Source organism: Entelurus aequoreus, linkage group LG08 (assembly GCF_033978785.1).
Source record: "Entelurus aequoreus isolate RoL-2023_Sb linkage group LG08, RoL_Eaeq_v1.1, whole genome shotgun sequence".
NCBI classification, from domain to species: domain Eukaryota; kingdom Metazoa; phylum Chordata; class Actinopteri; order Syngnathiformes; family Syngnathidae; genus Entelurus; species Entelurus aequoreus.
In genome coordinates this window covers 81,668,457-81,686,953 of record NC_084738.1, presented here as the reverse complement: position 1 = coordinate 81,686,953, position 18,497 = coordinate 81,668,457, and the positions used below count along the sequence as shown (strand labels likewise).

Sequence of the window (18,497 nt, the reverse complement as noted above, 5' to 3'; positions counted from 1 at the left end):
ATACTTTACATGATTATATTACCTTTTTTTTTTAAAACAGTTTTTATATCCCCTCAATTATTTATGTCTGAACTGAAAAAAAAATAGATAAAGTAAAACGAGGGCCTAACAGAGTGTTTACGTATACCAACACTGCCATCTAGTGGCGTTTTATGGGTACTGCAGCCTAGTTACCTTGTTGAGCTTGATGAAATAGTCCAGCCCCGCCTCCAGAGGGTTGGTGTCACAGTTCATCTGGGAAAAGACAACATTGAATGCGTTATGCCCTATAAATAATCACGTGCTGGCAAATAGCATGCCAATCGCCAGCTGGCAGCTAGTGCCGCTAATCACTAGCTATCGTAAATGCTAACAAAAATAAAACATACATGTTTTCTATTGTAAACCTAGTGCCGCTAACCATGGTAAATGCTAACATGAATATGATTGCCCATGTTTCTGTTTTAAACCGGCAAGCTAGTGCCGCTAACCGCTAGCTGTGGTAAACGTTAACATGAATATGATTACTCATGTTTCTACTTTAAACCTGCAAACTAGTGCCGCTAACCGCTAGCTATGGTAAATGTTAACATGAATATGATTACCCATGTCTCTATTTTAAACCTGCAAGCTAGTGCCGCTAATTACAAGCTATCGTAAATGCTAACATAAATAAAACATACATGTATTCTATTTTAAACCTGAAAGCTAGTGCCGCTAACCGCTAGCTATGGTAAATGCAAACATGAATATGATTACTCTTGTTTCTATTTTAAACCTGCAAGCTAGTGCCGCTAATTACAAGCTATCGTAAATGCTAACATAAATAAAACATACATGTATTCTATTTTAAACCTGAAAGATAGTGCCATTAAACGCTAGCTATGGTAAATGCTAACATGAATATGATTACTCTTGTTTCTATTTTAAACCTGCAAGCTAGTGCCGCTAATCGCTAGATGTGGTAAATGCTAACATAAATAAAACATACATGTATTGTATTTTAAACCTGCAAGCTGGTGCCGCTAACTGCTAGCCATGGATAATGCTAACATGAATATGATTACTCATGTTTCTATTTTAAACCTGAAAGCTAGTGCCGCTAATCACTAGCTATGGTAAATGTTAACATGAATATGATTACCCATGTCTCTATTTTAAACCTGCAAGCTAGTGCCGCTAATTACAAGCTATCGTAAATGCTAACATAAATAAAACATACATGTATTCTATTTTAAACCTGAAAGCTAGTGCCGCTAACCGCTAGCTATGGTAAATGCTAACATGAATATGATTACTCTTGTTTCTATTTTAAACCTGAAAGCTAGTGCCGCTAATTACAAGCTATCGTAAATGCTAACATTAATAAAACATACATGTATTCTATTTTAAACCTGAAAGTTAGTGCCGCTAAACGCTAGCTATGGTAAATGCTAACATGAATATGATTACTCTTGTTTCTATTTTAAACCTGCAAGCTAGTGCCGCTAATCGCTAGATGTGGTAAATGCTAACATAAATAAAACATACATGTATTGTATTTTAAACCTGCAAGCTGGTGCCGCTAACTGCTAGCCATGGTTAATGCTAACATGAATATGATTACTCATGTTTCTATTTTAAACCTGCAAGTTAGTGCCGCTAATCACTAGTTGTGGTAAATGCTGACATAAATAAAACATACATGTGTTGTATTTTAAACCTGCAAGCTGGTGCCGCTAACTGATAGCTATGGTAAATGCTAACATGAATATGATTACTCATGTTTCTATTTTAAACCTGCGATCTAGTTCCGCTAACCACTAGCTATGATAAATTCTAACATGAATATGATTACTCATGTTTCTATTTTAAACCTGCGATCTAGTGCCGCTAACCGCCAGCTATGGTAAATGCTAACATGAATATGATTACCCATGTTTCTATTTTAAACCTGCGATCTAGTGCTGCTAACCACTAGCTATGGTAAATGCTAACATGAATATGATTACCCATGTTTCTATTTTAGACCTGCGATCTAGGGCTGCTAACCGCTAGCTATGGTAAATGCTGATATGAATATGATAACTCATGTTTCTATTTTAAACCTGCGATCTAGTGCCGCTAATCGCAAGCTATAGTAAATGCTAATAAAAATAAAACATCTGTTTTTCTATTTTAAACCTGCAAGGTGGTGCTGCTAATCGCTAGCTATGGCAAATGCTGAAATGGATATAATTACTTATGTTTCTATTTTAAACCTGCAAGTTAGTGCCGCTAATCGCTAGCTATCGTAAATGCTAACATAAATAAAACATACATGTTTTCTATTTTAAACCTGCAAGCTAGTGTCGCTAACCGCTATCTACGGTAAATGCTGACATGAATATGATTACTCATGTTTCTATATTAAACCTGCAAGCTAGTGCCGCTAATCACTAATCGATTAGCGGCTCTAGCTAACTAGACAATCAGATGGACAGTGGCTATACAGTATTATACAAGTCTAAATTTAGTCTTGCTTTTCCAACCCAATTTTGTGTAGCCCACCTTCGTGAAATGTGTGGGACTTTTATCCAAAGCGACATACATCAAAAATACATTTAAAACAATCACTGTAAACATGATAATTTAAGGGAAGAATGTAATAGAAAATATCAATACAAAGTGTCAAGACAGAATAAACTCTCAGTCTATAAGATATATAGATATCTAATGTATTCATACATTGTTTATGTAGGATATACGCATGTATATATAACCTAATCATATTGTTTCTTCAATTTAAAAATAGCTGATTATTCTATTACTGTTAAGCAAACTATGAATAATAAAACATGTGTCCTTTATCATAGCTACACGTATGACAAAAAAGCGCGTGAAAATCAGTGGTATTCAGTGAGGTAAGATGAATTAAATGCGCTGACAGTTCATTGCTCCTGCCAAATGAATTGCACTGAGTGAAGCGGATCACCACTCCAAGATGGCGGCCCCGCGTCTCGTCAGCGCCAGTAGGCAGTAGCGCTCCATGCTGCGTACCCTTAAAAGACGTCTATGGTATCAACTATTAGGTTTGGTTGCGCTTCTTGTTGTCTGGCGCCCTCTAGTGGTACTCAGGAGCACACGCAGACCGATAAACAAACAATTGTACAAACATGTCGAGGGCGAGTTTGTTTACCTCAGCGCCCCAACCCCGGAAGCCCTTCTCCAGCCTGAGCGAGGACATGGCGTAGGTGCCGAAGTTGTCGATGCCCTCGTCTTTGCCCGCCTCCATGATGGCCAAGTACACGGCCGCCATGTCCTTCTGGCCCATGTACATCTCCCAGCCCAGCTCACCTGACAGCACATGCAACACTCTTACTCTCAGAGTATACATGATCTTTGATTGCTCTTTTTGAAAGCAGCACTCCTGTCATATGGAGGATCTTTGACTTGTGTTTCTGCAGCAGGTGCTTAAAAACAACAGATAGTGTTTGTCATATATAGAGGATCTTTGATTTGTGTTTCTGCTGCAGGTGCTTAAAAACAACATATAGTGTTTGTCCAATAGAGGATCTTTGACTTGTGTTTCTGCTGCAGGTGCTTAAAAACAACAGATAGTGTTTGTCCAATAGAGGATCTTTGACTTGTGTTTCTGCTGCGGGTGCTTAAAACAACAGATAGTGTTTGTCATATATAGAGGATCTTTGACTTGTGTTTCTGCAGCAGGTGCTTAAAAACAACAGACAGTGTTTGTCATATAGATGATCTTTGACTGTTTCTACCGCAGGTGCTTGAAAACAACAGATAGTGTTTGCATATAGAGGATCTTTGTTTCTGCAGCAGGTGCTTAAAAACAACAGATAGTGTGTCATATAGAGGATCTTTGACTTGTGTTTCTGCAGCAGGTGCTTAAAAACAACAGATAGTGTTTGTCCAATAGAAGATCTTTGACTTGTGTTTCTGCAGCAGGTGCTTAAAAACAACAGATAGTGTTTGTCCAATAGAGGATCTTTGACTTGTGTTTCTGCAGCAGCTGCTTAAAAACAACAGTGTCATATAGAGGACTTTTGACTTCTGTTTCTGCTGCAGGTGTTTAAAAACAACAGATAGTGTTTGTCCAATAGAGGATCTTTGACTTGTGTTTCTGCAGCAGGTGCTTAAATACAACAGGTAGTGTTCGGCATATAGAGGATCTTTGATTTGTTTCTGCGGCAGGTGCTTAAAAACAACAGTGTTTGTCCAATAGAGGATCTTTGATTTGTGTTTCTGCAGCAAGTGCTTAAAAACAACAGTGTTTGTCGTATAGAGGATCTTTGACTTGTGTTTCTGCAGCAGGTGCTTAAAACAACAGATAGTGTTTGTCATATAGAAGATCTTTGACTTGTGTTTCTGCAGCAGGTGCTTAAAAACAACAGGTAGTGTTTGGTATATAGAGGATCTTTGACTTGTGTTTCTGCTGCAGGTGCTTAAAACAACAGATAGTGTTTGTCATATATAGAGGATCTTTGACTTGTGTTTCTGCAGCAGGTGCTTAAAAAGAACAGATAGTGTTTGTCCAATAGAGGATCTTTGACTTGTGTTTCTGCAGCAGGTGCTTAAAAACAACAGATAGTGTTTGTCCAATAGAGGATCTTTGACTTGTGTTTCTGCAGCAGGTGCTTAAATACAACAGATAGTGTTTGTCATATAGAGGATCTTTGATTTGTTTCTGCGGCAGGTGCTTAAAAACAACAGTGTTTGCTTAATAGAAGATCTTTGATTTGTGTTTCTGCAGCAGGTGCTTAAAAACAACAGTGTTTGCTTAATAGAAGATCTTTGATTTGTGTTTCTGCAGCAGGTGCTTAAAAACAACAGTGTTTGTCATATATAGGATCTTTGACTTGTGTTTCTGCAGCAGGTGCTTAAAACAACAGATAGTGTTTGTCATATAGAGGATCTTTGACTCGTGTTTCTGCAGCAGGTGCTTAAAAACAACAGATAGTAATTGTCATTTAGAGGATCTTCGATTAGTTTCTGCGGCAGGCGCTTAAAAACAACAGTGTTTGTCATATAGAGGATCTTTGACTGTTTCTGCAGCAGGTGCTTAAAAATAACAGATAGTGTTTGTCATATAGAGGATCTTTGATTTGTTTCTGCGGCAGGTGCTTAAAAACAACAGTGTTTGCTTAATAGAAGATCTTTGATTTGTGTTTCTGCAGCAGGTGCTTAAAAACAACAGTGTTTGTCATATAGAGGAGATTTAACTTGTGTTTCTGCAGCAGGTGCTTAAAATAACAGATAGTGTTTGTCATATAGAGGATCTTTGACTTGTGTTTCTGTAGCAGGTGCTTAAAAACAACAGATAGTGTTTGTCATATAGAGGATCTTTGATTTGTTTCTGCAGCGGGTGCTTAAAAACAACAGATAGTGTTTGTCATATAGAGGATCTTTGATTTGTTTCTGCAGCAGGTGCTTAAAAACAACAGTGTTTGTCATATAGAGGATCTTTGACTTGTGTTTCTGCAGCAGGTGTTTAAAAACAACAGATAGTGTCTACCAAATAGAGGATCTTTGAACATGACAGCACTCTTTTGTCATGCAGATATAAAGTATTTTTGACTAACAGGTGCTTAAAAACAACATATAGCTCTTGTTACATTTAGGATCTTTGACGAGCACTCCTGTCAAAATAGAGGATCTTTGATCATCACAGCACTCTTTTGTTATGCAGATATAAAGTATTTTTGACTGTAACAGGTACTTAGAAACAACAAATAGCTCTTGCTAAATGAAGGATCTTTGACTGGCATGCACTAGCTCCTGTCCTATAGATGATCTTTGACTATGTTGAATGTAAGAGTTGAGTGTTTGGTCCAAAAGGAGAAAAAAGAGGTGTTCAGTACCGGTGTAAGAGATCCTGATGGCCCGAAGCGGTACGCCGGCCAACTGCATGGACTTGCACTGCAGGAACTTGAACCCAGAGTCGCTCATGTCCTCCTTCGTCAGCTTCTGAAGTACCTTGCGGGAGTTTGGCCCCGCGATGCCCAGCACACCCATGTCGTCCGTCACATTCACCACCTCCACGTCGTAGCCGCCCGCCGCCACCTCGCTCTCAATCCACCTGTGTGGCGTTCAAGTTTGCAGGAGAAACCAGAATTATTTTCATCTCCGCTCGCCTTCTATTTTAAACCTGCAAACTGGTTCCGCTAATCTCAAGCTATCGTAAATGCTAACATGAATATGATTCCTCGTGTTTCTATTTTAAACCTGCAAGCTAGTGCCGCTAATCGCTAGCTATGGTAAAGGCTAACATGAATATAATTACTCACGTTTCTATCTTAAACCTGTAAGCTAGCGCCGCGAATCGCTAGCTGTCGTGAATGCTAACATAAATAAAACATACATGTTTTCTATTTTAAACCTGCAAGCTGGTGCCGCTATTCGCTAGCTATGGCAAATCCTGACATGAATATAATTACTCATGTTTCTATCTTAAACCTGTAAGCTAGCGTCGCTAATCGCTAGCTATGGTAAAGGCTAACATGAATATAGTTACTCACGTTTCTATCTTAAACCTGCAAGCCAGTGCCGCTAATCGCAAGCTATAGTAAATGCTGCTAAAAATAAAACATGTGTTTTCTATTTTAAACCCGCAAGCTAGTGCCGCTAATCGCCAGCTATCATAAATGCTAACATAAAAAAACATGTTTTCTATTTTAAACCTGCCAGCTGGTGCCACTAATTGTTAGCTATGGTAAATGCTGACATGAATATAATTACTCATGTTTCTATGTTAAACGTGCAATCTAGTGCCGCTAATCGCTAGCTATGGTAAATGCTGACATTAATATAATTACTCATGTTTCTATGTTAAACGTGCAATCTAGTGCCGCTAATCACTAGCTATGGTAAATGCTGACATTAATATAATTACTCATGTTTCTATGTTAATCGTGCAATCTAGTGCCGCTAATCGCTAGCTATAATAAATGCTAACATAAATAAAACATACATGTTTTCTATTTTAAACCTGCAAGTTGGTGCCACTAATCGCCAGCTATGGTAAATGCTGACATTAATATGATTACTCATGTTTCTATTTTAAACCTGCAAGCTGGTGCAGATCATCGCTAGCTATGGTAAATGCTGAAATGAATATAATTACTCATGTTTCTATCTTAAACCTGTAAGCTAGTGATGCTAATCGCTAGCGCAAAAACATAAATAAAACATACATGTTTTCTATTTTAAACCTGCAAGTTGGTGCCACTAATCGCCAGCTATGGTAAATGCTGACATTAATATGATTACTCATGTTTCTATTTTAAACCTGCAAGCTGGTGCAGATAATCGCTAGCTATGGTAAATGCTGAAATGAATATAATTACTCATGTTTCTATCTTAAACCTGTAAGCTAGTGCCGCTAATCGCTAGCGCAAAAACATAAATAAAACATACATGTTTTCTATTTTAAACCTGCAAGTTGGTGCCACTAATCGCCAGCTATGGTAAATGCTGACATTAATATGATTACTCATGTTTCTATTTTAAACCTGCAAGCTGGTGCAGATCATCGCTAGCTATGGTAAATGCTGAAATGAATATAATTACTCATGTTTCTATCTTAAACCTGTAAGCTAGTGATGCTAATCGCTAGCGCAAAAACATAAATAAAACATACATGTTTTCTATTTTAAACCTGCAAGTTGGTGCCACTAATCGCCAGCTATGGTAAATGCTGACATTAATATGATTACTCATGTTTCTATTTTAAACCTGCAAGCTGGTGCAGATAATCGCTAGCTATGGTAAATGCTGAAATGAATATAATTACTCATGTTTCTATCTTAAACCTGTAAGCTAGTGCCGCTAATCGCTAGCGCAAAAACATAAATAAAACATACATGTTTTCTATTTTAAACCTGCAAGCTGGTGGCGCTAATCGCTAGCTACGGTAAATGCTGACATGAATATCATTTCTCATGTTTGTATTTTAAACCTGCAAGCTAGTGCCACTAATCGCTAGCTATCTTAAATGCTAACATGAATATAATTACTCATGTTTCTATCTTAAACTTACAAGCTAGTGCCGCTAATCGCTAGCTATGGTAAATGCTGACATAAATATAATTACTCATGTTTCTATCTTAAACCTGTAAGCTAGTGCCGCTAATCGCTAGCATAAATAACATAAATAAAACATACATGTTTTCTATTTTAAACCTGCAAGCTGGTGCCGCTAATCGCTAGCTATGGTAAATGCTGACATTAATATGATTACTCATGTTTCTATTTTAAACCTGCAAGCTGGTGCAGATAATCGCTAGCTATGGTAAATGCTGACATTAATATGATTACTCATGTTTCTATTTTAAACCTGCAAGCTGGTGCAGATAATCGCTAGGTATGGTAAATGCTGAAATGAATATAATTACTCATGTTTCTATCTTAAACCTGTAAGCTAGTGCCACTAATCGCTAGCACAAAAACATAAATAAAACATACATGTTTTCTATTTTAAACCTGCAAGCTGGTGACGCTAATCGCTAGCTACGGTAAATGCTGACATGAATATAATTTCTCATGTTTCTATTTTAAACCTACAAGCTAGTACCACTAATCGCTAGCTATGGTAAATGCTAACATGAATATAATTACTCATGTTTCTATCTTAAACCTGCAAGCTATTGCCGCTAATCGCTAGCTATGGTAAATGCTGACATAAATTTAATTACTCATGTTTCTATCTTAAACCTGTAAGCTAGTGCCGCTAATCGCTAGCATAAATAACATAAATAAAACATACATGTTTTCTATTTTAAACCTGCAAGCTGGTGCCGCTAATCGCTAGCTATGGTAAATGCTGACATTAATATGATTACTCATGTTTCTATTTTAAACCTGCAAGCTGCTGCCGCTAATCGCTAGCTATGGTAAATGCTGAGATGAATATAATTACTCATGTTTCTATCTTAAACCTGTAAGCTAGTGCCGCTAATCGCTAGCACAAAAACATAAATAAAACATACATGTTTTCTATTTTAAACCTGCAAGCTGGTGGCGCTAATCGCTAGCTACGGTAAATGCTGACGTGAATATAATTTCTCATGTTTCTATTTTAAACCTGCAAGGTAGTGCCGCTAATCGCTAGCTATGGTAAAGGCTAACATGAATATAATTACTCATGTTTCTATCTTAAACCTGCAAGCTAGTGCCGCTAATCGCTAGCTATGGTAAATGCTGACATAAATATAATTACTCATGTTTCTATCTTAAACCTGTAAGCTAGTGCCGCTAATCGCTAGCATAAATAACATAAATAAAACATACATGTTTTCTATTTTAAACTTGTAAGCTGGTGTCGCTAATCGCTAGCTATGGTAAATGCTGACATTAATATGATTACTCATGTTTGTATTTTAAACCTGCAAGCTGGTGGAGATAATCGCTAGGTATGGTAAATGCTGAAATGAATATAATTACTCATGTTTCTATCTTAAACCTGTAAGCTAGTGCCGCTAATCGCTAGCACAAAAACATAAATAAAACATACATGTTTTCTATTTTAAACCTGCAAGCTGGTGGCGCTAATCGCTAGCTACGGTAAATGCTGACGTGAATATCATTCCTCATGTTTCTATTTTAAACCTGCAAGCTGGTGCCGCTAATCGCTAGCTATGGTGAATGCTGACATAAATATAATTACTCATGTTTCTATCTTAAACCTGTAAGCTAGTGCCGCTAATCGCTAGCATAAATAACATAATAAAACATACATGTTTTCTATTTTAAACTTGTAAGCTGGTGCCGTTAATCGTTAGCTATGCTGATGCAAATATCATTTCTCATGTTTCTATCGTGCCGCTAATCGCTAGCTATCGTAAATGCTAACATAAATAAAACATATTCTATTTTAAACCTGCAAACTAGTGCCACTAATCAGCCTGACCGCAGTGAAGCGTTGCTATGCAGTTCGTCCTAATGGCCACTAGAGTGCGCCACACAAAACGGGTCAGGTCTCGCTCTCCTGGCCTCGACTGGGCTGAGGAATTTTGAAATGCAGGATTTGATTGGGCGCCTTTGCTCCTTGCAGTCGTATTCGGATCTGCCGCCAGGTTTTAGGTTGCAAGTGGACAGAGACGACTGCAGGAGTTTTATATTCAGCGCGGATCTTGGATTGAGTACCGGTACATGCTGATCCTGCCAGAGGAGTTCTTGCTCCGTTGGCAACGCAAGAAACATCGTTTGCCTCCAAGTCCTGACGATTAGAAGACTTTCCATGCAGTCACCTGAGGTCATGCAGCTCCGACCCGGAGCCGGTGATGAGCAAAAACTCTCCGGGCGCCAACTGGGTGATGGTGACCTCGGCGTAGACCCTGCCAGAGGGGGTCAGCATGTGGCTGATGTTAGTCTGGCCCACCTACAAAACATGAAAGCAGAGTGAGCTACCAGTTTTAGAAGCTGATCCAGCTTTAAGTGACACACAAACATAATAAAACATTCACTTACTGTACAATGTCTGCTCTCACCGGGATAAAGACGGGTGGCATGCTTATATCTTCCCGTTTAGATCATAATCCGCACGGAAAGTTGATAGGAAAAGTCTGAGCCTGCAGACACCGACTTCGGTTGTTGTGTGTTTGTACCCAATCCCCGGGCATAATACTTATGTCACAGGTGAACAACTTCTAGATTCACTGCTAAATTAAGCTTAAGTACCAATGATTGTCTCACACACACACACACACACACACACACACACACACACTAGGTGTGGTGAAATTATTCTCCGCATTTGACCCATTACCCTTGATCCTGACCCTGGGAGGTGAGGGGAGCAGTGAGCAGCAGCGGTGGCCGCGCCCAGGAATGAATAATCTTTTATGGTGATTTAACCCCCAATTCCAAGCCATCATCCAGACCAGAGGCATGATTTATAATCTAGGACAACTCTGACGACACAGCGATGAGCGTCTAAAAGAAATAGTTGGTCTGCGTTAGCGCTTATAATAACAAGATCGCTAACATTTGGTTCACGTTCAGGTGACGATATGTAAATAGAGGATTGTTGGCGGGTTCTAGATGGCGTCCACGGGGGTATAGCCCCCCGTGGACGCCATCGTTAGCTAATGAGCGGAAGTCTTCAACTATACTAAGTCTTACAATGGTTGCAATCTGCACTTTTGCATGATATACTAGTTACTATGTAATCAAATTAGTTACTATGTAATCAAATTAGTTACTATGGTCATCTAATTAGTTACTATGTAATCTAATTAGTTACTATGGTCATCTAATTAGTTACTATGGTCATCTAGTGAGTTACTATGGTCATCTAATTAGATACTATGGTCATCTAATTAGTTACTATGGTCATCTAATTAGATACTGAGGTAATCTAATTAGTTACTGTGGTCATCTGATCAACATCACTCGCAGGATTCTCATGAGAATGAGGCCAACCAAAGAGCAAGTGTATGTGGTGATGTCCTACCTTGGGCATGGTGTTGGCAAACAGGCGGTCCAGCAGCTGGTGAGAGTCCTTGCCCTTCACGGTGAACTTGCCAAAAGGAGTGAGGTCTATCACACCCACCTTCTCCATCACCAGCTGGCACTCACGGCCCACTGGTCCAAACCAGTTGGTGCGCCTGAAACTGGGCCTGACAACCACACAACACTGAGAGTGTCGTACTTGTATTGTGTGTGGTACTTGTATTGTGTGTGTTACTTGTATTGTGTGTGTTACTTGTATTGTGTGTGGTACTTGTATTGTGTGTGTTACTTGTATTGTGTGTGTTACTTGTATTGTGTGTGGTACTTGTATTGTGTGTGGTACTTGTATTGTGTGTGTTACTTGTATTGTGTGTGTTACTTGTATTGTGTGTGGTACTTGTATTGTGTGTGGTACTTGTATTGTGTGTGTTACTTGTATTGTGTGTGGTCTCCCTCCTTGTAGAACCAGTGAGGTTGTTCCCAGCCAGCATGGAAGCCCATAGATGCTCGGTCCTTCAGCAGGTGATACACACCACTCACACGCTCCGTCGGTCGGCCGGCAAAGCGCTCCTCTTTGGGGTAACCCACTAGAGACACAAACAGTTACTTTGGTTTGACTTTCTGGATTTATTCATGCCTGTGATGTGGTTTACTTTTTACTGACACTTTTTTGTGTGGCTTATTTTTGTCTAACACTTTTAGTGTGGCTTACTTTTGTCTAACACTTTCTGGTGTGGCTTACTTTTAGTGTAGCTTACTTTTGTCTAACACTTTCTTGTGTGGCTTACTTTTGTCCAACTTTCTTGTGTGGCTTACTTTTGTATGGCTTACTTTTGTCTAACACTTTCTTGTGTGGCTTACTTTTGTCCAACTTTCTTGTGTGGCTTACTTTTGTATGGCTTACTTTTGTCTAACACTTTCTTGTGTGGCTTACTTTTGTACAACACTTTCTTGTGTGGCTTACTTTTGTATAACACTTTCTTGTGTGGCTTACTTTTGTCTAACACTTTCTTGTGTGGCTTACTTTTAGTGTGGCTTACTTTTGTCTAACACTTTCTTATGTGGCTTACCTTTAGTGTGGCTTACTTTTGTCTAACACTTTCTTGTGTGGCTTACTTTTAGCGTGGCTTACTTTTGTCTAACACTTTCTTGTGTGGCTTACTTTTAGTGTGGCTTACTTTTGTCTAACACTTTCTTCTGTGGCTTACTTTTAGTGTGGCTGACTTTTGTCTAACACTTTCTTGTGTCGCTTACTTTTAGTATGGCTTACTTTTGTATAACACTTTCTTGTGTGGCTTACTTTTAGTATGGCTTACTTTTGCATAACACTTTCTTTTGTGGCTTACTTTTGTCTAACACTTTCTTGTGTGTCTTATTTTTAGTGTGGCTTACTTTTGTCTAACACTTTCTCGTGTGGCTTACTTTTAGTGTGGCTTACTTTTGCCTAACACTTTCTTGTGTGGCTTACTTTTGTCTAACACTTTCTCGTGTGGCTTACTTTTAGTGTGGCTTACTTTTGCCTAACACTTTCTTGTGTGGCTTACTTTTGTCTAACACTTTCTGGTGTGGCTTACTTTTGTCGAACAGTTTCTGGTTTGGCTTACTTTTGTTGAACAGTTTCTGGTGTGGCTTACTTTAGTGCAACACTTTCTTGTGTGGCTTACTTTTAGTGTGGCTTACTTTTGTCTAACACTTTCTTGTGTGGCTTACTTTTGTCAAACACTTTCTGGTGTGGCTTACTTTTGTCGAACAGTTTCTGGTGTGGCTTACTTTTGTGTAACACTTCCTGGTGTGGCTTACTTTTGTCTAACACTTTCTCGTGTGGCTTACTTTTAGTGTGGCTTAGTTTTGCCTAACACTTTCTGGTGTGGCTTACTTTTGTCTAACACTTTCTCGTGTGGCTTAATTTTGGCCGAACAGTTTCTGGTGTGGCTTACTTTTGTCTAACACTTTCTGGTGTGGCTTACTTTTGTCTAACACTTTCTCGTGTGGCTTACTTTTAGTGTGGCTTACTTTTGTCTAACACTTTCTGGTGTGGCTTACTTTTGTCTAACACTTTCTCGTGTGGCTTACTTTTGTGTAGCACTTTCTGGTGTGGCTTACTTTTGTCTAGCACTTTCTCGTGTGGCTTACTTTTAGTGTGGCTTAGTTTTGCGTAACACTTTCTGGTGTTGCTTACTTTTGTCTAACACTTTCTGGTGTGGCTTACTTTTGTCTAACACTTTCTCGTGTGGCTTACTTTTAGTGTGGCTTACTTTTGTCTAACACTTTCTCGTGTGGCTTACTTTTGTCTAACACTTTCTGGTGTGGCTTACTTTTGTCTAACACTTTCTGGTGTGGCTTACTTTTAGCGTGGCTTACTTTTGCCTAACACTTTCTCGTGTGGCTTACTTTTGTCTAACACTTTCTGGTGTGGCTTACTTTTGTAGAACAGTTTCTGGTGTGGCTTACTTTTGTCGAACAGTTTCTGGTGTGGCTTACTTTTGTCGAACACTTTTTCGTGTGGCTTACTTTTGTCTAACACTTTCTCGTGTGGCTTACTTTTAGTGTGGCTTACTTTTGTCTAACACTTTCTGGTGTGGCTTACTTTTGTCTAACACTTTCTGGTGTGGCTTACTTTGGTCTAACACTTTCTGGTGGTCCTGGTCTGACTGGCTGGGGCGGACTATGGTTGGTCGGGCTCCAACCTCGGAGCTGGAGGTCAACACCCGTTGTTCTTACCCACGTTGTTGAAGCCGTAGGATTCTCTGGCCTTGGCGCACATGAAGGGCACGTCGGCCCACTTGCCGTAGCGGTTGGGGTCGCACTCGATGAGGTCGTACGGAGGCTCGCCGCTGGTGATCCAGTCACTCAGGAACTTGCCGATACCGCCGGCGTGGATGACTCCGTACCTGAGCAACACGTGAAAGCAATGCGGACGCACTTGGGCATTTGACATTTAGAGAGGAACCTGTACCCGAATCCGATGGCGGTCCAGTAGTTGCGGACCCCCTGATGGGGTCCCACCATGGGCAGCAGGTCCGGGGTGTAGGTGATGGGGCCGGACACAATGTTGATGATGTCGGCCTTCTTAAGCACGGGGACCATCTCCATGGCCATTTCCACGTGCTCCATGATCCGGTCCAGGTCCGACTCAAACAGCTCCTTGCCAAAACCTGCAGCAGCCGGTCCCAGACCGAAGTTGGATTTAAGGTTTCAATGGTTCCCAGTTGTGAACCGACCGACGGAGCTGGGGAAACCCACCGGGGGGTACTCCGTCTCTGACCCAAGAGTCCTGCAGGACCATCTTCTCCATTTGCTCGTAGGGTCCGAACAGGAGGCCGTCCCTTTCCTGGCGGAGGTAGTAGGAACCCTCCAGGTCTCGGATGACCGCCAGCTCCTTCTTCAGAGCCTTCACCTCCGGCACTGTCGCCGTCACCACGTACTGGTGGTGGACCGGGATGGTAGGGTGCTCGAATCCGATCATTTTGCCCACCTCCCGTGCCCAAAAACCTGGAAAACAACAATTATTGTACAAAACCCCAAAACCAGTGAAGTTGTGTAAATGGTAAATAAAAACAAAATACAATACAATACTTATATTCAGTTGAATAGACTGCATAAAAGACATATTTATCTGGTATATTACTCATCAATACCTAATAAATATGAGCCTATTGCACCCACAACGTGGTAAACATATAGGCTTCGCTACACATCTTTAAAAAAATTAAATAAAAAAAGGTTTAAAACTAACCGTAAAACTTGTATTAAATATTTTTTCTTCACACTGTGTTGGCCCTGCGATGAGGTGGCGACTTGTCCGGGGTGTACACAGCCTTCCGCCCGAATGCAGCTGAGATAGGCTCCAGCGCATTTCTGGGTGTTGTTGATAAATGGCTTTCGCTCGGCATAGTAGAGTTTTAACTTGCACTTACAGATGTAGCGACCAACTGTCGTTACTGACAGCGGTTTTCTGAAGTGTTCCTGAGCCCATGTGGTGATATCCTTTACACACTGATGTCGCTTTTTGATGCTGTACCGCCTGAGGGATCCAGCGCCCCCCCACGCGACCACGAAAGGGACATGCGGTAGAAAATGGATGGATAGGCGTGTAGGACACTTTTCGCCACTTGACTCCCATAAAAGACATATTTATCTGGTATATTACTCATCCATACCTAATAAATATGAGCCTATTGCACCCACAACGTGGTAAACATATAGGCTTTGCTACACATCTTTAAAAAACAAACAAAAAGAGGTTTAAAACTAACTGTAAAACTTGCTTTAAATATTTTTTCTTCACACTGTGTTGGCCCTGCGATGAGGTGGCGACTTGCCCAGGGTGTACCCCGCCTTCCGCCCGAATGCAGCTGAGATAGGCTCCAGCGCCCCCCCCCCCCCCCGCCCCACGACCCCGAAAGGGACAAGCGGTAGCAAATGGATGGATAGGCGTGTAGGACACTTTTCGCCACTTGACTCCCATAAAAGACATATTTATCTGGTATATTACTCATCAATACCTAATAAATATGAGCCTATTGCACCCACAACTTAGTAGACATATAGGCTTCGCTACACATCTTTAAAAAAATAAAAATAAAAAAAGGTTTAAAACTATCTGTAAAACTTGTTTCAAATATTTTTTCTTCACACTGTGTTGGCCCTGCGATGAGGTGGCGACTTGCCCAGGGTGTACCCCGCCTTCCGCCCGAATGCAGCTGAGATAGGCTCCAGCGCCCCCCCGCCCCACGACCCCGAAAGGGACAAGCGGTAGCAAATGGATGGATAGGCGTGTAGGACACTTTTCGCCACTTGACTCCCATAAAAGACATATTTATCTGGTATATTACTCATCAATACCTAATAAATATGAGCCTATTGCACCCACAACGTAGTAAACATATAGGCTTCGCTACACATCTTTTAAAAAATAAAATAAAAAAAGGTTTAAAACTAACCGTAAAACTTGTTTTAAATATTTTTTCTTCACACTGTGTTGGCCCTGCGATGAGGTGGCGACTTGTCCGGGGTGTACACAGCCTTCCGCCCGAATGCAGCTGAGATAGGCTCCAGCGCATTTCTGGGTGTTGTTGATAAATGGCTTTCGCTCGGCATAGTACAGTTTTAACTTGCACTTACAGATGTAGCGACCAACTGTCGTTACTGACAGCGGTTTTCTGAAGTGTTCCTGAGCCCATGTGGTGATATCCTTTACACACTGATGTCGCTTTTTGATGCTGTACCGTCTGAGGGATCCAGCGCCCCCCCCCCCCCACGCGACCACGAAAGGGACATGCGGTAGAAAATGGATGGATAGGCGTGTAGGACACTTTTCGCCACTTGACTCCCATAAAAGACATATTTATCTGGTATATTACTCATCCATACCTAATAAATATGAGCCTATTGCACCCACAACGTGGTAAACACATAGGCTTTGCTACACATCTTTAAAAAACAAACAAAAAGAGGTTTAAAACTAACTGTAAAACTTGTTTTAAATATTTTTTCTTCACACTGTGTTGGCCCTGCGATGAGGTGGCGACTTGCCCAGGGTGTACCCCGCCTTCCGCCCGAATGCAGCTCAGATAGGCTCCAGCGCCCCCCCGCCCCACGACCCCGAAAGGGACAAGCGGTAGCAAATGGATGGATAGGCGTGTAGGACACTTTTCGCCACTTGACTCCCATAAAAGACATATTTATCTGGTATATTACTCATCAATACCTAATAAATATGAGCCTATTGCACCCACAACTTAGTAGACATATAGGCTTCGCTACACATCTTTAAAAAAATAAAAATAAAAAAAGGTTTAAAACTATCTGTAAAACTTGTTTCAAATATTTTTTCTTCACACTGTGTTGGCCCTGCGATGAGGTGGCGACTTGTCCAGGGTGTAACCCGCCTTCCCCCCGCCCCGCGACCCCGAAAGGGACAAGCGGTAGCAAATGGATGGATAGGCGTGTAGGACACTTTTCGCCACTTGACTCCCATAAAAGACATATTTATCTGGTATATTACTCATCAATACCTAATAAATATGAGCCTATTGCACACACAACGTGGTAAACATATAGGCTTCGCTACACATCTTTAAAAAAATTAAATAAAAAAAGGTTTAAAACTAACCGTAAAACTTGTATTAAACATTTTTTCTTCACACTGTGTTGGCCCTGCGATGAGGTGGCGACTTGTCCGGGGTGTACACAGCCTTCCGCCCGAATGCAGCTGAGATAGGCTCCAGCGCATTTCTGGGTGTTGTTGATAAATGGCTTTCGCTCGGCATAGTAGAGTTTTAACTTGCACTTACAGATGTAGCGACCAACTGTCGTTACTGACAGCGGTTTTCTGAAGTGTTCCTGAGCCCATGTGGTGATATCCTTTACACACTGATGTCGCTTTTTGATGCTGTACCGCCTGAGGGATCCAGCGCCCCCCCACGCGACCACGAAAGGGACATGCGGTAGAAAATGGATGGATAGGCGTGTAGGACACTTTTCGCCACTTGACTCCCATAAAAGACATATTTATCTGGTATATTACTCATCCATACCTAATAAATATGAGCCTATTGCACCCACAACGTGGTAAACATATAGGCTTCGCTACACATCTTTAAAAAACAAACAAAAAGAGGTTTAAAACTAACTGTAAAACTTGTTTTAAATATTTTTTCTTCACACTGTGTTGGCCCTGCGATGAGGTGGCGACTTGTCCAGGGTGTAACCCGCCTTCCCCCCGCCCCGCGACCCCGAAAGGGACAAGCGGTAGCAAATGGATGGATAGGTGTGTAGGACACTTTTCGCCACTTGACTCCCATAAAAGACATATTTATCTGGTATATTACTCATCCATACCTAATAAATATGAGCCTATTGCACCCACAACGTGGTAAACACATAGGCTTTGCTACACATCTTTAAAAAACAAACAAAAAGAGGTTTAAAACTAACTGTAAAACTTGTTTTAAATATTTTTTCTTCACACTGTGTTGGCCCTGCGATGAGGTGGCGACTTGCCCAGGGTGTACCCCGCCTTCCGCCCGAATGCAGCTCAGATAGGCTCCAGCGCCCCCCCGCCCCACGACCCCGAAAGGGAC

The 18,497-nt window shown here is 40.9% G+C and overlaps 1 protein-coding gene across 1 annotated transcript in view; it reads right to left on the bottom strand.

Moving 5' to 3' along the window:
- dmgdh (dimethylglycine dehydrogenase) overlaps positions 1-18,497 on the bottom strand; it is a 36,375-nt gene that overhangs the window by 3,065 nt on the left and 14,813 nt on the right. Inside the window, 9 exon segments of the mRNA XM_062057416.1 lie at positions 175-234; positions 3,137-3,294; positions 5,823-6,040; positions 10,209-10,339; positions 11,414-11,579; positions 11,846-11,999; positions 14,134-14,303; positions 14,369-14,567; positions 14,656-14,904. Coding sequence (XP_061913400.1) covers positions 175-234; positions 3,137-3,294; positions 5,823-6,040; positions 10,209-10,339; positions 11,414-11,579; positions 11,846-11,999; positions 14,134-14,303; positions 14,369-14,567; positions 14,656-14,904 — 1,505 coding nt within the window.